This window comes from Syzygium oleosum, unplaced genomic scaffold (genome assembly GCF_021117445.2).
Source record: "Syzygium oleosum isolate NSW1041296 unplaced genomic scaffold, Sole_v2.1 Sole_v2.05, whole genome shotgun sequence".
In the NCBI taxonomy this organism is placed as follows: domain Eukaryota; kingdom Viridiplantae; phylum Streptophyta; class Magnoliopsida; order Myrtales; family Myrtaceae; genus Syzygium; species Syzygium oleosum.
The window spans coordinates 13,728,854-13,749,416 of NW_026607489.1; the positions used below are offsets into that span (position 1 = coordinate 13,728,854).

Below are 20,563 nucleotides of genomic sequence, written 5' to 3' on the forward strand. Positions count from 1 at the left end.
CGGCGGTCGGTGACTGACCACAGGCCAAGAAGAAGAAGAAGAAGAAGAAATTCTTTTCCATTTTTTGCGAGGGCGGTGGCGAGGGTCGCCCATGCCAGGTCCTGTGAGAGCGGCGACACCCTCGCCGGCCCTGGCCTGTGGCCAGTCGCCGGTGGCCGGCGGCCGGCGACCGACCACAGGCCAGGAAAAAGAAGAAGAAAAAAAAATTCTTTTCCATTTTTTATTCTTGTTCTCGGAATCAATAAATAACTTTTTTTGCTTCTTAATTCTGTTTCAAAACTGATTCTGAGAATAAATTTTTGCAAATTTGTGTTTGGGAATAAAATATTTATCAAACGGATTTCTGTTTCAAAACTAATTCTGAGAATAAAAGAATAGAAATAGTTACTGTTTGGCCGGTTATCAAACGCGCCGTTGATGAACTCTGATTGATTCTCATGCATAAGGAGGAACTGAATAAGCAAGATCCCTCAGGCCATTTTTTGGGCTAGAGGTAGTTTCTTTCTTCCATGGAGAGGCCCGGTTCCTCTTGGGCCTGAGAAGAAGAAGAAGGTCCAAATGATCAGCTGCAGCTCCAGCGGGACTGATCAGTCATCACCAGCTCCCACTTGTGTGAAGTCAATCGCTCTGTTACAGCGAACTGATTCACGTTCTTGTTCTACCAAATTACACGAATTCCAAAGCTGAATTTCATCAGAAACTCTCCACATCGGGCAAAGTTTTTCCTGATTCAACAGAGATGAGAACGACGGCATTTTCACCATCAAACCATTGGAACCCCGCCTTCCGAAACTCCCAGATCACACCACAACGTCCTAAAACCAACGCCAAACCATTTCTTTTCAACGCCAAGAACCCTTTGAATCACCGTCAAGCTCATCCACCATTTCCTTCCTTCTCCATAAACCCCTCGAAAAACCCACCAACACCCATCTCTCAAAATCCCAACTTTGACCCGCCGCCCTTGGTGGTCGTCGGATCGGCGAACGCCGACATATATGTCGAGATCGAGCGGCTGCCGAAAGAGGGAGAGACGATCTCGGCCACCTCCGGTCAGACTCTTGCCGGCGGCAAGGGCGCGAACCAAGCCGCTTGCGGGGGCAAATTGCGTTATCCCACTTATTTCTTGGGCCAGGTTGGTGAAGATGCTCACGGGAAGTTGGTTTCTCAGGCACTTGAGGATAGTGGGGTCAAACTTGATCATCTTAACACTGTGAGTGGGACCCCCACTGGGCATGCGGTGGTGATGCTGCAATCTGATGGGCAGAACTCGATCATCATCGTCGGTGGTACCAACATGTCCTCTTGGCCTGAGGTTTTGCCTGATGAGGACTTGGAGCTCGTGAAGAATGCTGGGATTGTTTTGCTCCAGAGGGAAATTCCTGATTTTGTCAACGATCAAGTTGCCAAGGTTAGTTGTTTTTTCGTTTTGGAAATGCTTCTTTTGGATTTTTTTTCTGAATTTCAAATGCTTGTGGCATGTTGGTGCTCTCTGTAGGGTGAAGTGATGGTATCTCTGTTTTCCTGATTTGGGAGTGGGATTAGTATGATTCTGTGGATTGTGCTAAAGAGAGAGAGTAACGAAGAAGCTTTATTGGGGGTCGTTGCAGTTTTTGAAAGAAAAAGAAATGCATCAGCCAGTAGTGTCTGATGGATAATTGAAGCTTGCTTGGATTGTGAGTTCTCTGCATTTTTGTCAACGACGAGGCGTGTGCGTATGAGATCCCTAACGATACCATTCAGTTGGTTGCTTTCAGGGATACATTTTTTATGTGCATCTTCTATTGAGCTTGATTACCATGTTGGGTTTATCAATCATGTTGTTGGCAGCATTACAGTTTTCATCTCAAGTGCTATATTTTTAGGCAGTGGCACAAGCGGAGGTGCTTTATCAGATTACATATGTTGTTGAGGCTATGATATCCATGATTGATTGAAGATTCGGTATCTTTGACATATATGAATGACTTTAGTAGATAAAGTGGCTCTCTATTGTAGTTTAGGCAGTGGCTAAGTGTTATGCTGCCTCCTCAGTTGAGAAACTAGTATCTAAATTAGTTACTCTACTACAACCTTTTACACTTTATCATAATTTGCTTCTAGATAGTGTGGAAAATAAATTTTCATCTCAATGGTGTTATTGCTATTGCCTTCAAGTTCTAACCTCCACGAGCATGGTACCTTTGGGTGTTCTAGGCCTTTATTTGAGGAGATTGTCTTTGTTCCCTTTCCCTGGCATTTGGCATTTTTGCAAGTTGCTGGTGGTGTATCTCTGCTGTTAAGTTTTCCTGTAAAAAAGGGAAAGATTTTTTGTTACCTTTTTTTCTCCCAGTCTGTTTGCTTGTGCCCATATTTGACCTGGCTTGCTAATAATTTTTTTTTGCACCACCTTATAATGAATGTCACGTGTCTTAAGGCTGCAAGGAGTGCAGGTGTTCCAGTCATTTTGGATGCTGGGGGAATGGATACACCAATTCCACATAAACTTTTGAGCTCTGTTGACATATTTAGCCCAAATGAAACAGAGCTCGCTCGCCTCACTGCAATGCCCACAGAAAATTTTGAACAAATATGCCAAGCCGTAGCGAAGTTTCATGAAATGGTGAGATTCTAGCACATTCAAAACAATTTTTATGATTTAGGAATTGGTGCTGTCATTGCATGTACTCCTAATTCTTTGAAGGAAATGCAGAGTTTCATTGCCCAAGGTGATCATGCAGAATGTTAATTGACTGTTCGGTTTTAGGTCAAAATAATATTCTCTACGTTCTACTTGTGTGGCTAGATGATGTACTGAGTTTATACTTGCTTGCTACTGCAGCTGCACCCTATATTGGCACATGTGATTATATCTCTTATCATAATAAGATTACAGCACATTTCGGCGAAGGCATCACACGTGACAAATTGTGCTCGTCTACTTTCAGGGAATTAAGCAAGTATTACTAAAACTTGGGGACAAAGGCTCTGCTTTGTTCATAGAAGGGGAAGACCCAATCAAGCAACCCATCATAAAAGCAAAGAAGGTCCTCGACACGACCGGAGCTGGTGACACGTTTACTGCTGCTTTTGCTGTGGCTCATGTCGAGGGCAAATCGAAAGCAGAGTGCCTCAGATTTGCCGGTATGCAGCGCGATGCTTTTGTTTTAGTTGAGATCCTTCTCATAGAAACGTTTAACTCGAAATGATAGTTCCTGCAATTGTTGCAGCGGCAGCAGCTTCTCTCTGTGTCCAAGCGAAGGGCGCCATTCCTAGCATGCCGGTTAGAGAATCGGTTTCAGATCTTCTGCAGACTCTCTGAAGATTTTGAACGTTAGACAGTCTTAATGATGTAATGCAATGAACAATATCAAAGTTTTTTTCTGAGGAGCTGACGAGGAGCAAACCGACACTAATTTTTCCAGGAATGATGGCACGGTTTTTCTTCTCAAGATTTTCTGGAGATAAAAGAAAGATTGCATGCCCACTTTTGACTGTGCTGGAAGTACAGGGGTATCTAAGCACTGTTACTGTACAGAAACTAAATGGTTCACTGCTTGCTAAAATGAACATTATTTATATTGTTAACTTTGCATCTGAAAGCTACATGTTGCTGAATTTTAATGTTTCAATGTCTGTATTCTGAGCTTTATTTCAGTGATAAGTGTCATCAACGTTTCTTAGGGCTTGAAAGTCTAAATGCCATATAACCCCTCGGAATTGAAAATTCAGTCACCTCTCTCTCTCTCTCTCATACAGACACAACTTACCAACTACTAAGCGACATGGTTTTTCCGAAGCATTCGGCTTTCTGGATGTAAATGTGAGGGTCCATGGATGAGGGGTGCAAGGAAGAAAAGTATTTAAAGTCGAGGACTCGTAATTTGAAAAGTCTCATTAGCCCAACTTGTCCAACTCTCCCACCACAAGAAGACAATCTCCTTTTGTTGCCAGCTCCCGCAAACAATATGACCTGTGTCACTTGGATCTCCTCCTCCAGTAATCACTCTCTTTTTACACAAACCTCACCGCTCCTTAACATAATCTCTATCAGAACTTGCACCGTCTCTTCCTCATGAAACTCGAGTCATGAAACTTTCTTCTCTTCTTATCATCTTTTGTATCTCCTGTTTCTTCCTCCACTCCAGCCTTGCCGAAGCAACCTTTCCAGGTACTCTCTCTCTCTCTCTCTCTCTCTCTGTGCATGTATTTGTGTACAGTCGTGTGCGTGTGCAAGCCCATTGTAGACAGTAGTTATCTGCAAGATGAATATATCTGCCGATCAGATGCAGAGACTGCTGAAGACTTGTTGATGGAGTCTCGGGTTGAAGCAAGTAGACCTCTTTCAAATCAATTCCAAGAAGGTTTCTTTCATCGCAAGTTGATTCCTCAATCAATGCAGACATCTGTCATAGATAACACCAACAACAACAGTGATGATGATATTGATGATGATGATGATCAAGTTCAGAGGAAAATGTTGCATGAAGTGCATTCAGGGCCTAATCCCATCGGCAATTCCTTCCCAAAACAGAAGATGAAAAGGCCTCGGCTACGATGAAGTCTGTCAACGTCTTTCTTTTCCTCATTCAATTCAAGGACGATGTAAATAAAAGAATGCTCATAGTTTGCCTGCGAAATGTCTGCTAGCAAATTCAACAAAATCGGGATCTGCAAGAATTTAACTGGCAGAGTTAGCCGCTTTTCTGGCTCTATGTTCCTTTCATATTCTTCACAATCTAAAACCACTGCTTTACCATTCCGCGACGTCGAATTCTGCCCAACTCATTACTACACAAATGAACTTACACTGTGGTCTAAGCTTTACGCTTGACTGTACCTCATGGACCTCTTTGACTGAAACCCTGGACACTGATTGATCAGTGAGCAGGTATTCGGGTGTTGTGTGGTGAGTTTAACGAAAGGCGTTCAAAAAGAGGAGACAAAATGCACTATTTTCGTTGACCAATTATAGCATAATGACTGTCAAGAGATGGACAAGACCAAAAGTGAGAACATGACTTTTGCTTTTTTTTTTCCGTACTGAGCATCTTCCGCATTCACAATTAAGCAAAGATCTGACAATATCTGCTTAAGGGGGCGTGTTCACAGACGTGGTCGAGGATTTTCTTGGTCCAAGATCTTTCAAAAGCAGCAAAGCAAGAGAAAAGGAAAACCTACGGATAAGCATCATTGCACAATCCTTGCGAAAAAGGAATGCAAATTATTCAAAGTGTCACTGTTTTGCTTTTCGAGAGAAAAATTTATGTGACCGAGTGAGATTGACGTTGACATAGGGCCAATGACGGAGAGACAGAAGACTGGTAGCTTTCGTTGGTCTCTGCACATTGTCACACCGTCAAGCGTCTTTCTTTTTTTTCGTACGATTGGATTAACTTGATGATACGTCTACAATCAACAGCAAAGAACAAAGATGTCAATACGCCTCCAAAAGATTTTCGGGTAATTCTAATTTGGTACTATTAAATAGGGGATCCTCTTATCCGGAACTCTTCATGGTGAGCATCTTGGCCAAAGCCTCGAGCACAAACAGGTTACTTATTATCAAACGAGATGCCTCGCGGAACACTGAACTTGATCATAAAGAAATCGCATTGCAAGCAGCTCATAAGTGGTTTGTCAGTAAAAGAATCGTCATTGAACGGAGACCATATTTGTCACCAGAAGGGCGTATCCCCTGCTTCTAATCAAGAACTGGTTGCATTTTATATCCTGCTTAATGCTTATTCTAGTAGAACTTGACTCAAGATTACTTTTAGATGATAACACTCATCCAGGAGTGCAACATGACTTCAGCTTTTCAGTCAGGTGTCGTCATATAAAATGAGTACCGACTCGATTGCTTTTAGATGATAGGGCTCATTCAAGAGCGCAACATGACTTCAACTTTTCAGTCAGGTGTCGGCATATAAAATGAGTACCGACTCATTGTCAATATATATAGAATGACTACCTCATAATCAAAATCATGGGTTGCTGAGAAATGAAAAAAAGCATATACAGAATTTGAATACATACTGTCGTGGGATAAATGCATCTAAAGTGTAAGGTGATTGCAGAAGAAAGAAATTTCATTCAAATTAGCTTTGACAACAAGAAACACTGAGCAAAGGATTACACTCATTTACGAGTTATTTAAGCATTAGACTTCTGACCAAAAAAAAAAAGCATTAGACTACTGAGATTAGGGATTCAAACACATAACAGAACCTACAAAACTACAAACTAACTTTTCCAGTACTGAAAATCTCATTTCGCCAATTCGCAAAGCAAGACTATCAATGTTGCCACAACATCAAAGTTGACCGCTCCAGGTCCGGCTACCGCTGCTCTTCCCTGGCTACAATCTTGAACTTTCCTGTCCGTTCTTGCTGCAGAAAACAATAAAGCAACAGGACTTGTGAACTCATCCACGAGAAATTACAACATCCAATACAAACAATTCGAGGAATTAGGTTCCTTGAATTTGGACATCCTCCTCGCGTGTAGACAAATCAGACAACTTTAGGGGAAACAAAAGAGAAATTGTACCTTTTTCCACAATTCGGTGTGGTTCTTGCAAAAACCAGCAACGATGGCAGCATTCCTTTTCCCTTCGCGGTACTCAATGCAAAGATCCTGACTCAACCCACAAGTGACATGAAAAGCCAAAGGGCATTTAGGCTCGGAGCAATCAACGGCACAGCCGTTCGTGTCTTGGCAAACATAGCACTTCTTCTCCCACCTCTTCTTCGGAACCTTAGAACAGTTGATCGAATCTCTCCCTTCTGGGTCCTCGAAGAAGACCTCAGGGACAAGCAGTGCGCAAACAACATGAGCCCACGAGCCGTCAACGGTGGACTTCAAAGCACCTCCACTGTTTGGACACAAACAACAAGAGAAGGACTCAACTCTGTTTTTAGAGGCATTAGAAACCAAGCATTGATTGCAGAACCAGTCGCCTTCCGGAACACCCTTCGCGAGAGGATTCCCATAGCAAGTGGTGTGCGCCATCAGATCGCAGCCGTCGCAGAACACGATCGGGTCTTCCGGGTCTCCGTCAGTACTTTGACAAATAGCACAGACGATCCCGTCCTCCTCCTCCTCGTTGCCACTACCATCTCTCTCTTCTTCTTCCACGTTTGTCTCCACTTGATCTTCTGGGTCGCCGATTGCCACTGCTTCATGAGCGCTAGGATCCAAAACCGAAGGCTGTCCCTCTTCCCCATCCTCTTCACAGATTTTCTTGGCTTGGGAAGCTCTCTCCTTCTCTGCTTCGGACCCGACTTCGAGAGAACAAGGCTTGTACTCGGCATTGAGGTCGAGAGGCAAAAGGGGCTTCAGATCAGGGTCCAGAGCCCACACCCTCTTCTTCGTGGGCAAGCAGTAGGTGGTGGCGCGGCCCGCGAGATCCGGAGAAAGCGGAGCCAGGTGGCGAGACTCCTTGCGTTTCTTCGCGGGAAGCGGGAGAGAGTCCGATGCAGGGTTCGCGTTCTCTTGGTTCTGCCTCTGTCGCAGGAGAGTGAACCGTTTCAGAGGAGGCAAGCCCTGGTAGTTCATCGCTCTCGGCTCACAAACGGAAGCAGCAGCAGCAGCAGCAGCTTTAGCTGTTCCTCCTCCTTCGTCTTGACAAATTGAGAGAGAGAGAGAGAGATGGAAGCTGGAAGGGAGTTGAGCTTTGGAGGGTTTTGAGTTTTGAAGGGGGAGCGAAAATGGGGAAGGCGGGAACAGAGAGAGGAAGACAGACAGAGGAAGAGAACAACCAGAGCTCCCTCCTTTTCCTTCTCTTTCGTTCTTTCGTTTTGTATTTCGGTTTCGAATTCGGCGGGAGGAGCTGAAACTTGCGCGGAAAATTTCGCATTTGCAGCCGGCCGGGCCAACGCGGTGAAATTTCGAAAGCTGATTTGCTAAATCCCAAATTAGGCGCGGGTCATGAACTTGTCCTGAACCCTGTCGATCGTCAATATTTTATTGATTTTCTTTTTGCTGGTTTGGTTTGGGTCGATAACATAGTGCCGTAAATCGAGTGCATTTGAACCGTCGATCGTGTACGAGCATCCAATGATTAATGGTTCGGATGAGTTTGATCTATATGATTTGAAGATGATAAATGATTTGCAATTTTTTTTGTGGTGTGTGTAAATAGTGAAAAGTTCTCTCCACAAATTTACTTAAGCTCTACTGGGCATTCATCGATGTACTACCTTGGCGAGAGAAGTATAATTATCTTAAAAAAAACATCAAAAACTGTGAAGTGATCAAGCATAGCTCCTAGTAATTAGTCGTTTGTTGCTTGTTAAAAGGTTCATTCCCCTCTGCAAAACATCAAGACTCTGCTTCACGAACCTCTAAGCTATGGTTGGATGATGACTTGGAGTAAAATAGGGAGAAAACTCTTCACAATCTTCAACTTCACAAACACTTTCAATATTCAATACATTTTCCTTCCAATTTATTCAGTTCTGTTGTTAATTGCCTAACTTACCATTGGTTGTTTAGTAAAGAGGGAGGCACCACTTCATCTTTTCGTTGCTATTGTATCTACAGCTTGATTGAAAGATAAATTTGGAGCTAAGCCACATTAGTAGACAGCAAGTTAGGAACATGGCCAAGCATCATCCGAATCTGATTATGTGCAGAAAGCAACCTGGAAATGAAACCGGGCATCTTCGTGAGAAAGGTGACAGGAAGTGTGTAACCTGTGACTACGGGCTCCTTTCGGTGTAGGAAGCGCCAAGATCAATCTAGTCTGGAAAGACTATACGTCTCCTTGATCGGATCGCTTAAGCATCTTCAATTTTGCTCCCTGTAACTACTTCACCCTAGAAGTTGTTATCTCCTTCTATCACTTGATCATCACAAAGCATAGTTGGCGATGTGTTTGAACTGACGCAAGGCAAATCTTCAGAAAGAGTAATTCGCGACATTTGCACTTCCCATACATTTTTTTCTGCGTTCTAGTTGACTAATGAGCATGCTTCTATGCAATATCTTTTACCCATTATGCCACAAGAGCTAAATCTGATCGCATCCCAATTCCCAAACATTTGGTCTCAACGCCAGCACTGGAGAAGAGAAGCTGAAAGTCTAGAATAAAGGTCTACAGACATTAAAGCAATAAACTTCTACTCGAGCTTTTGAGAGGGCAAAGTGCGTCTCCAGATTCCTGCCAAGACGCTACCGAAAATCGAATGACATACACTTGAGACTGCACATGGCACTGCCGTCAGCGGGTTCCCAAAATGTTGAGTGGCCAGAACTACTCCCAGCACCGAGTTCTGAAAAAAGAAAAGGATAAAACAAAACAAAACAAAACAAAACAGTTCGATAAATATTTGTAGTCATATTCAAGCACGTACTCTAGGAGAAATTGATCCTTTAGAATCGGAAAGCCAAATGCATATAAAAGATTATATACTGGAAGGTCTAGGATACAGGTACAACCAGGCATACTAGAATGGAAGGCAATGCAAGTGGAGTGCTCTAGCTTTTATATTAAGCTTCGAGAATGAGATGGTATACCTGCATGCCCACCTCGATCGAGATAGTCCTTGCTGATGCGACATCCAGCCGAAGCATTCTAGAGAGTATATAGCCAAAGAAAAATCCAGATACATGAAGAAGAGACGCTGCAAGCAGAACTTGTCGGCCCGACACGAGTATCGCCGAAGCGCTCTGTGCAATTGCATTTCCACATAATACAGCCACAGTTGCCACAGCAATAGGTGGCATCAAGGGGGAAACTAACTTAACCAAACTCTGGAAATACTGGTTAAGAAATGCACCAGCCAGGACAGGAAGAAGGACTACCTGCATTTCCTAGTTTTATGCGAGTGCTAGAGAGCGGTATCATAACCATGCAAATACAAAGGTTGAGAGCGAGAGAAGTAACCTGAAGAGTTGAAAGCAGGAGTCCAGCTGCATCAACCGCAACATACTGTCCAGCAAGTTTTGCGGTCAGAAATGGAGTCATTATCTGCAACATCAGAGGACAAGGAAAATGATGGGTAATTACACTCTATGTGAAGCTTATGGAGCCAGAGTGCCTCATGTGGAGTTAACGGTACATGCACTTCATTCCCGTCGTAACATAGAATTAATTTGTCCTGGATGACCTACCTTGGTAAAAGAGATTCCCATCTATGATATTTTATGTTAAATTAAATGTATTTTATAAATAATGAGCTGAATGATCCTACAGTCAAGGAGGAAGACATGAGAAATCGATTTCTGTTTACCAACCACAGCTGATATAGTGCTTGCTGCCGTCATCAACACTGAAAGAGCAACATTTCCCCTAGATCACAAAACACCCATCATACTTTGATAGAAGCATTTAAACAGCAGCTCAAATGCTTCTCAAGATACTGTCTTCCGGAATTCACTTACCGTGCAATATAAGTGACTATATTACTTGCTGTCCCTGCAATTAATAAATTCAGAATGTGCTGAGAGAGAGAGAGAGAGAGAAGGATTGTGTAGTAAAGCAGTATGAGGATAAGAAAAAATGCACATACCACCAGGGCAACAGCCAACCAATATTAATCCGGCCGCATAATGTGATGGCAGATTCAAAAGCTTGCTAATAAGAAATCCAGAGATCGGCATCACCTGCCACAAGCAATGCATTATTCTGGACCGAACATGTCTAAGTAAACAGGTAGAAAATGAGCACACGCTCACAATGAGGAGTCTCTAATCGGCTGCTACAGACAAGAAGAGTTCATAATGAGAAAGAAAACTAGGGAAACCTAGGTATGTAACCAAAGTGTAGGTACAGCGAGTGTTCGTAAAAAAAAAATTGAGTATGAACATGTCTTCCTATCCTACTCCTGTAAGCAGCACAGATACGCCGTTGCATCATGATCAACGCATATTATGTGCCTATGCACTTCAGAGTAAACACACAAAGGTGACTGGTCGTCTTCAAAGTCAAGTGCTAGACCACTAACACAAATCCACCATCCTACTGTTTTCTTTACTGTACTTCAAATCGCTTTGTACATAACGTTTCAATCGTCAGCGAAACACCACGACTTCATCATTTTTTATTTTTTTTTTGGTAACCCAGGAAATCCGCACGGCCGACAGCCGGAGGTAAACCCTGGAGGCGACACGTGCTAGCCACCACACACATGCACCGGTTAAGTCACCCTGCGGCGTCCGGGATTCGAACACTCAACCTTTTAAGAGAGAAAGAGTGCCTTTCCAGCAGCGCCACCCAGGCGGGTGGTCCACGACTTCATCATTAGCAGTCGGTAAAACCAATCAAATGAAATTTCCGAGCTTGACTAGGAGTAAGAGCAGAACGAACCGAGTACTGGAGCACAAGGCCAGAGACCAACTCCTTGGGCATGGCCAACGCGCCACGAAGATCATCGAAGCTGAGGGTCATCCCCATCCCAAGCATGGTCACCGCAATCCCAAGAACGGTCCACTTGGGCTGGACCCAGTCGTAGCAACTCGGCTTCGCGAGCCCCAACAGGCACCCTAGCGCCACCCATACGGGGAATGCCGTCGATATCGCCTCACCCACCAGCTCAATCCAGTCTCGGAAGCTCCTACCCTCGCCCGCATTGAAGGTGTTCGTCGAAACTCCGCAGCGAAGTGGCCAGACCCTAGTTCCCACTTTCGGAGTCGAATTGACAAAAGGAGGGCATTCCCGCGATTTCGATGGCAATAGGCATCGAGATATAGCGATCGAGTGGCGAGAAGAGGGCGATTTTGATGATGGGAAGGTGCGGAATTTGAAGCCGGGTCTGAGTATCGGATCAGCTCTTGATGGATCCCGTATTGTGGGAGTGGACTGGGGGTGGTGGCGATCGAAGGCGCTGCTTCCATTACAGGACGCGCGTAGTACGGCTGTGGACTGCATCTTTGCGGGGGGCGCTCGCCCTGGGAACTGCTGTTGGCGACGTTGCCGCGATTCGGTGCGAGTCGTCCGAGCAAATCGGATGAGAAATAATTACATCAAGCACCAAGCGTGCTTCACGAGCGCGTGGATCGTGCGGACGGAGTACTGCCCCAATGGATGAGGAGGCAAGCAAAGCAAGGATACAAATAATTGGGGGGAAAATTCCAAACAAAAACTGAAAACGGAGCTTGATTTTCTCGACAAGAATTTAACATGAATTTTGTTTTAAATAAGAGTCTAAATACCCAAGTTAGTCTTGGATAAGGGCGAGCTAGCATTGTTTTTCCTGCAGCCAGAATGGGGCATTTTTGTCCATAACGAAAATTGGATAAAGATTGAAAAAAAAAAAAAGAAAAGCTAAAAAATCCAAAAACAAAAAGAAATTCAAACCACTCGAGGAATAGAGATTGCATACGGTCGGGGTGCATGCCACCACCGATTTTGCCGGCGGGCTCAACGGACCCACACCGACGGTCGCAGCCTCCACCTTTCTTTTTCTTCATCGGCTCGCTCGCGAGCTAACACCGTTTTACCATCCTCATTCTGCTCAGAGCTCAACGCTATCATTCCGTTCCACCCAGTGCCATTTCTCAACTACCATGGCGTAGATTGCAAACACAGACCCTGGAGTCGCAACAAAATGAGCTGATGATAACGATTCCATGGAACAAACCAGCACAGACAACTATATTCAAGAGCTTCGGGGAGATACTTGATGCAAAGAAAAATTTATGTTCGCCATTCTTACGTAGCGTCCTCACGTATGGCTTTAAGAATGACCTCACCTCATTGATCTTTTCCCTGGTTCGGCTATTGAAGTCGGAAACATAAAAATCTCACCTTTTCGCCTTGCGTTTCGGCTTTGTGCACTAGCAACGCCTCTAGATTCCCGGTTCGCTCCTCCGTCAGCCGTGCCTTGGCGCTCTCTTGGTTGTTGCAATGGCGGTGGGTTCTTGCCGGTTTCTCTCCTGCTGGGCCGCCTCGCCGTCGAAGCGACGACCACAACCACTTTCTCATCGAGGGTTTTTTTTTTTTTGGCTTTTTAAGTTTTTATTTTGTAATCTTTATTCGGATTTTATTTTGGACAAAAAATGTTCCGGTAGCCGGAAAAATCCAATGCTCACCAGCCGGCTAAAATTTGACCGGCCAGCTAGCTTAGATCCTTATTTGAAATTTCCCTTAATTGAGTGACTTTTCATGTGACTTTTCAAGAGCTTAGACCCTTAGGGTCTGTTTAGTAACGTTTCTATTTCTTTGTTTTTATGTTCTTTTGTTCCCCGAAACAGAAAAAGAACGGAAATCCGTTTAGTAAAAAAAATCTATTTTTTTGTTTCTGGAACAAAAAAGTGTTCCTGAAATAGATTTGAAACAGAAACAAGAAGCAAAAAAAATCTGCTTCTTGTTTCTGGAACAAGAAAAAAGAAACGATTTTTTTTTCTAGAATCCTCCAAAAACAAGAAACAATCCATTGGCCACAATCCACCCACCGCCGCCTCTCACCGTCCTTCGCTGCCACCTACTGACCGCCTTCTGCAGCCGCTTGTCGGCCAACGCCTGCCGGCCGCCTCCCGCCCGCTAGCCGCCTCTCGGCCGCCTCTTGTCGTCGACCACTGTCCTCCACCGCTGGACGCTTGTCACCACCCGCCACCAGCCGTCGTCCTCCACCGCTGGCCGCCGTGCTCCATCGCCCGACGCCGGCCGCCACCCGGCGCTGGCCGCCTCCCCCTGCCAACCACCCAATGCCGGCGATCACCCACCACCGGTCGCCGTCCTCTGCTGTCGGCTGCCACCCACCACCGGCCGCCGTCCTCCACCGGCGGCGGCCACCCACCACCGGCCGCCGTCCTCCGCCGCGCGGCGGCCACCCACCACCAGTCGCCATCCTCCGCCGCCGGCCATTGTGCTCCACCGCCCGACGCCGGGCACCACCCGGTGCTGGCTGCCCTCGGCCGCCGGCCACCTCCCACTCCTAGCCACCCGACGCCGGCGGTCACCCGCCATCCTTCGCCACCAGCCGCCGTGCTCCATCAACCGACGATGGCCACCCTCCGCCGCCAACCACCTCCCGCCGCCGCCCCCCGCTGCAGTCACCGCCGCCCGACGCCACTGTGCTCCGCCGCTGACCGCCGTGCTCCACCGCCTCCCGCCGTGCTCCACCGTCTCCCACCGCCGACCACCGTCCTCCGCCCCCCACTGCCACCCGCCGTCCTCCGCCGGTGGCCCAGAAGGGAGAAACTCGTCCATGGAATAGAAATGAATCATTCGCGTCCTAAACGCGTTTCTATTCTTTTTTAGATTTCAGGAATAGAAATTTTGTGCAATTACTAAACGCTATTTTTTGCTCAGAAACTGTTTCAAGAAAAAGAAATAAAAAAAATTATTTCTGATTAAAAATTATTTCTGGGAACAGAAACGTTGCTATGCATACCCTTATTCGATTTCTTTTTGCAATTTTGCAGAACTTAAAATACTTCTTTTCATTTTTTGAATTCTACAGGGTTAACCGGAAAACGTGACTTGGCCAAGAGAGTTAATAATTCTACGGAGGAGAGAAAACAGGGACGTGTGAGTTGTGGAGGAGAGAAGACAGACTAGTATTTATGAATGGGAATCTTCCTGAAAAAAACGTAACTAGTGTCAGTTCGACAGAGATCACTCAGTCCAAGTTAAAAAATTTATGTAGTTTACAAAACTTGACGGCCTGTCACTGATGATGTAAAATATGGCTTTTGAAAAGTCAAAAAAGAAAAAAAAATGAAAAAGGTTGAAAAGTAAAAGAAGTTACAGTGGACGCTTTAGCTTTAGGTAGATCGGGGGCTTGCGCAAAAGAAGGGACAGAAAAGAGACAGAAAAAAAGAAAGAAGAAGAAAACAGTGAAGGAGGAGTTTCGAGTGCACACCACAAAGATTTCATCAAGTCGGATCAACTAAGTATCGTAATATCTGGTAAGTGCTCGCCCATCTTTCGTCCAATTGGAATAGTTTTCAGAATTATGGCTTGAAATAGAAATTTTATGAAAATCGAGCCGCAAAATCAGATTTTTGAATTGTTGAGCTATGAGATTTCATAAAAATGATAGATTATGTTGTGAAGCCATGGAATTTGATGGGAGTTGATTTGAAGCAACGGTTTTGTCGGAGCGAAATTTTAGAGTTTTGCGTTGCGAGTTCCGTATAGCATTTAGAATTGGATAATCGCTTTGGATGAAATGTAGTTGAGCTGATTCGTAATTGTTCTAATATTTTATTGGTTTTGATATCGAATCTTGTTTAATTGTTAGGATTATGAGATCGTCGACTCATTAAATTATGTTATTTGATCTTAGGATTTTCCAAGTAAGTAGTGCTATCTTTTCTTCGAGTTTGTAAATTCATATTTCGCAAGCAATATGAATGATATACGGCATGAGTTACGAAATGGCATTGTTGTAGCATAAAAAGCCGAATCGAGCATTTTCTGTTCCTTAATTATATATGCAAGGTATTGTGAAGAAATATATATGTATTATGTTACAAACTAGTTTATGAAATGATTTCTGAATGATATGAGAAATGCTTTGAAGAAGGTATTTCTAGCATATGGGATGAGTTGTGAAAATGTTATATGTTTTGGTTTATAAAATGTATTATGGTTTGTAAGAATGATTATGGATTGAATTTTTGATATTGGAGGATAATTGTTGAACCCATTGAGAGGTTTGTACATATGCATAGAGGTTTTAGGATATCCTTTTAGATCGAGCCACTGACTTTGTATATGAAAATCTTGCCAAGGGAAAAATCTTGATTGCCTTGTCACCGGGCGTTGTGTCGTCATCATGGTTTGAGGTTAAGTAATAGATTAGTCAATTGCTGGAGGTGAAGAGAAGACAAAGTCGAAAAACTAGAAGAATCAGATAAAAGTATTTTTGGAACTCTACTATGAAGAAGAGATTAAAGATGAACTCTGCTACATCCTCGCCAAATGACATCGATTTATCTAATCCACGAGACATAGCTACAAGGATTATGCCTAATTTTCAAGCATGATATGATGTCTTAGCTATATGTATGGACTCATCTCCCCCACCAATGGACAATATATCCACACCAAACCATTTTGATCCGTTCCTTATACTCAACAACCGCTGTGACACATGCGAAGGAGTCGTATGTTTCGCCTTCCCCTTGAGCATTGCACCAGCCAATATGGGAGATTATACGAGTTATTGGAATTTGGGCATGCAAAAGTGAGGCTTTTATGAAGTGAGTTTTCTGTTTCCCCCACTGGCTAGTAGCACAACAACCATTGAGGAGAATAATAACATACATATGGGCTACGGCATGAATGGGAAAAAAGATAACAACTTCTCTAATAACAATGATAATTGCTTCAGCATTGCTACTGCTAATTTTATAGTGGAGGACGACATATTTGGATTTGGGAATAATTTGCACGTAGCCAAGGACTCATGTTCACGTTGCCGACATTATCATTGAGGATGATCTGAATACTCCAGAAAGCATACCTAAAGGCACTGATCAGCATGATCCTATGGAAATGATAAAGGAAAGTGATAAGCATCCATGAAAAAGCAAGTGGAAACTCGATCATCGTCTTGTTCAGAGATGCAAGGTAAGGCTGCTCTTGCTGCATCTTTAAACAGCTAAAACTAATAAGGGTAGCCATTATTTCTCAATAACAGTTTACTGAGCCAAAAGTAAAAAAACAAGAATCCTAAATTCTCAAATAATGCTTAGCGCGTAATTTAAAAGCATCGACAGGGTATCATCTTTCACAATTCCAATAATGTTGGATATTCACTCATATAATGCACGTTTGTGGCAAGTCAAATGAAGTCCACGTAGAAAGGAATTGGCTTGCCAACCAGCTTGCTCTGTTGTCACTCATTTTGCTTTTTAGTAATGTCTTTCGTTGGCGATTGTTGGATTTTGAGGAGACATGTGAATATTGTGGATAAGTAGAGAAAGCATGGGCAAGTATCGGCACAATAAATAGAATATCTTATTGAGTAATTGTGTGGTACACATGATAAAGGAGGAGCTCTCTCTTAGTTGGTCTCTCTGTTTTTTCTTCTCTAATAGATCTTGTTGGAAACAGATTCCTAAACATAATGCAAAAACGCGGAAAACATGCCCATTCTGTACTTGAATCACTGATCGAACGAAGCATATTATGTAAACGAATATATCTCTTTGCCACAGATTAAATGCACCTATTGTAGCCTCGAGAGAGAGAGAGCGATTCTTCGATTGTCAAGTAAAGTCGCTTTTTGGTTTCAAGTGAGTGAGAGTTTCTGATAGTGAACCAAATCCACTTACATAACTCACGTAAATTTTTCTTCTTCTCACTTTTGTTCCCACAAAATAACTGCCATTTGCGGTTATTTTCTTTCATGGGCTCTTTCAAGGTTAATGGGCTGGGTTAACCCATCATGGGCGGCCCATTTATTCACAAAACCCATCATCTCCCACTCGCACATGGTGGGCTAAACATAACTCTCTCTTCTTTGCAATGTTCATACTAGCAAATAATCCGTGCGATCAGCATACTTCGAGAGCTCGTTGCCATGCATATGTTAGGAATACATAGCAGCTCAAATTGGGCATAACGTTTTCGAGTAAATATAGTGTGCATTACCCTAGATCAATCAGTCACATTTATATCTCTTTTGATCTCTTTTAGTATCTCGTATATTGTATTCACAACTATGATTTACTCAAAATCATAATTGATCGACCTATGAATACAAAAATAGGATGTGACATCATAAATAAATCGATCTTCCTCTTTCCTTAAACCTCTCTATTTCAGTCCAGCTCGCTTTTCTAGAAATGCCTCATTAGATCGAATCATTCATGACCATTGGCAACACCCTAATATAGCGAACACTGAATAAAAACTTTGAGAATAAGTCAGAGTCATGAAGGCACTAAATGAGGAACTCATATCCTCAAGAGTCTCACACGGTATAAAGTTGAGATCAAAACTTTTGCCACTCTTATTGGTCGTCTCATGCATACGTAGTATGAAAGACGTATTACGGTATTGACTCCTTTCCCGTGGAGCGTATGTCTTTACATTCAATACCGTACAGATGATAGTTCAGACATACTCAACGTCTAAACTTGAGTTCATGTATCTACTCTTCTAAAGAATCCATCAGAACTCAGATGCATCAAAGACAGATAAAGTAAAATATGTGGACTATTTTACTTTCGGACATAGTAAATGTTATGTCCTCATCTTAGCACTTAGCTAATGCGACATTTATATTTTAAGCTTGAGCTCTCGATTATCACCTAGATAATAAGCTTAAAATTGTCTCATCTCTATTTATCACACAGTTAATAGAGGTGATTACTCGTGTGAGTGGGTTAATCTTATCTGTTCGACATACTTTCTTGACATAATACACTAAGTATTAAGATGCATAAATATAAAAAAAACACTCATAGGCATTAACAATGAAATAACAATTTCATTTAAATGTGAACATTCAGGGAAATTACAATATTCAGTACATCAGCATCTACGCAGTCTTAGAGATTTTACATGACCATTGAAAACATCTCTAGGAATTGGCTTCGTCATAGGATCTGCTATCATTTTATGCGTAGATATGTACTGCAAGTTCACATCCTTTCGTGCTACCATATCTTTAACAAAATTGTACTTGGAATCTATATGTTTGGTTTTGCCATGATATTTCGGATCCTTGGTGTATGCTATCGCTGCTTGGCTATCACAATTGACTAACAATGAGCTTGCAATATGCTCAACAATACCTAAATGATCCAAAAATCTCTTAAGCCAAACTCCCTCTTGTACTGCTATTGACAATGCCTCGAACTCGGCTTCCATGGTAGATAATGCTATACATATTTGTTTCTTACTGCACCAAGATACGACGCCATTATTCAGTAAGAATGCAAATCCAGAGGTAGATTTCCTTCATCTAAGGCTCCGTTCGTTTGGCGGAAAATATTCTCCTTTTGGAAAATATTTTTCCGGAAGTCATTTTCCTGGAAAATGTTTTTTCGGAACATAATTTTCCGGTGTTCGGCGATCAATATGAAAAAGTTTCGGAAAATATTTTTCGCCGGCGGCGAACGTTCGGCGATCGGGGCGGCGGCGGCGGCGGGCGACGGCGGCGGAGGGGCCGGCGACCGGCGGTGGCGGCGGCGGCGGCCGGCGGCGAACGTTCGGCGACGGCGGCGTCCGGCGGCGGCGGGCGACCGGCGACGGCGGCGGCGAGCGACCTTAGTGAAGAAGAAGAAGAAGAAGGTCCGGAAAATGATTTTCGCTTTTGAAGAAGCGGAAGTCATTTTCCATAGACTTAGGCTATTTTGTGAGGTGGGGAAGGAAAATATTTTCTCACGGAAAACGTTTTCCGCCCCCCGAACACCGGAAAACCCGGAAAATATTTTCCGGGAGAATATTTTCCGCCAAACGAACGGAGCCTAAATCTCCTCCCTAGTCAGCATCTGAGTAGCCTTCAAGTCGCAGATCCTTTTCTTGATAACTCAGAGAATAATCAGCAGTACCCTTTAGATACCTCATGATTCTTTTGACGGCTTTCCAATGTGCTTGACCTAGATTGGATTGGTATCTACTTATCATTCCAACTGCAAAACATATGTCAGGTCTTGTACACATCATAGCGTACATTAAACTCCCAACAACACTAGCATAAGGAACACGTTTCATTTGTTCCTTCTCTTGTGGAGTCTTAGGACACAACCTACGGCTCAACCCTTCAACTTTTGTAATAGGAGTATTCATGCGTTTACAATCATGCATACAAAATCGTTCAAGAACTTTGTTTATATAAGTCTCTTGCGAAAGAGACAATAATCTCTTGGAACGATCTCTTGAAATCTTAAATCCAAGAATATATGCAGCCTCTCCCATATCTTTCATCTCAAAGTTGGACGATAACCAATTCTTTACGGTATTAACCAACTCTTTATTACTTCCGGCAATCAGTATGTCATCAACATATAATGATAATATCACAAATTGGTCTTAGGATCTTTTGATATATACGCAATGATCTTCATCAATCATTGTAAAATCATATGCCACTATGGCATTATGAAAACGTATATACTATTGTCTCGAAGACTGCTTAAGGCCATATATCGATTTTAGAAGTCGACATACCTTTTGTTCTTGGCCTTTTATAATGAAGCCAACGAGTTGCTCCATATAAATTTCTTCTTCTAATTCTCCATTTAGAAAAGCAGTCTTTACATCCATTTGATGTAATTCAAGATCCATACTTGCCACTATTACCAGAATAAAGCAAATTGAGGTAAATCTCACTACAGGAGAAAAAGTTTCCTCATAATCAATTCCATCATGTTGATTATACCCTTTTGCCATGAGGCGAGCCTTATATCTTTCTATTGAGCCATCAGCTTTCCGCTTTATTTTGAGAACCCATTTGTTTCCAATAGCTTTGCGTCCTTTTGGAAGATCAACCAGTTCCCAAACATGGTTTGACTTCATTGACTCCATTTCTTCTTCCATTGCATTTATCCATTTTTCCTTATTAGGGTAACTTAGAGCCTCATTTATATTCCTTGGCTCATCTTCATCTTGTGGAGCGATCATGAAAGTTTCCCCTTCAATGTCAATACGTCATCGGGGAACACTTTTTCGACT

General features: G+C 43.2%; 3 protein-coding genes and 1 pseudogene across 4 annotated transcripts; 2 read left to right on the forward strand and 2 right to left on the reverse strand.

Annotated features, from left to right (window-relative positions):
* The first annotated feature begins 579 nt into the window (after positions 1 to 579).
* Positions 580 to 3,603, forward strand: LOC115665428 (ribokinase). 2 transcript variants are annotated; one of them, XM_030587317.2, is made up of 4 exons: positions 584 to 1,411; positions 2,417 to 2,602; positions 2,928 to 3,123; positions 3,210 to 3,603. In XM_030587317.2, exons 1-4 carry the CDS (start codon positions 740 to 742, stop codon positions 3,299 to 3,301), a joined length of 1,146 nt encoding a protein of 381 aa, XP_030443177.1. In that variant the 5' UTR covers positions 584 to 739; the 3' UTR covers positions 3,302 to 3,603. The 2 variants fall into 2 exon arrangements, with proteins under 2 accessions (XP_056167842.1, XP_030443177.1); XM_056311867.1 differs by lacking the exon at positions 2,417 to 2,602 and having other exon boundaries at positions 580 to 1,411.
* A 2,434-nt stretch (positions 3,604 to 6,037) lies between these two features.
* Positions 6,038 to 7,844, reverse strand: LOC115665435 (uncharacterized). Its single transcript, XM_030587327.2, has 2 exons — positions 6,532 to 7,844; positions 6,038 to 6,371 (listed from the first exon to the last, which is right to left on the reverse strand). The coding sequence occupies exons 1-2, from the start codon at positions 7,537 to 7,539 to the stop codon at positions 6,321 to 6,323; spliced, it is 1,059 nt and encodes a 352-aa protein (XP_030443187.1). The 5' UTR covers positions 7,540 to 7,844; the 3' UTR covers positions 6,038 to 6,320.
* Positions 7,845 to 8,880: 1,036 nt separating this feature from the next.
* LOC115665418 (probable sodium/metabolite cotransporter BASS1, chloroplastic) lies at positions 8,881 to 11,963 on the reverse strand. The gene is made up of 7 exons (XM_030587310.2): positions 11,294 to 11,963; positions 10,497 to 10,590; positions 10,369 to 10,402; positions 10,222 to 10,276; positions 9,872 to 9,955; positions 9,502 to 9,789; positions 8,881 to 9,257 (listed from the first exon to the last, which is right to left on the reverse strand). The coding sequence occupies exons 1-7, from the start codon at positions 11,852 to 11,854 to the stop codon at positions 9,105 to 9,107; spliced, it is 1,269 nt and encodes a 422-aa protein (XP_030443170.1). The 5' UTR covers positions 11,855 to 11,963; the 3' UTR covers positions 8,881 to 9,104.
* A 3,474-nt stretch (positions 11,964 to 15,437) lies between these two features.
* LOC115667384 (uncharacterized) lies at positions 15,438 to 16,371 on the forward strand (annotated as a pseudogene).
* Positions 16,372 to 20,563: the final 4,192 nt, after the last annotated feature.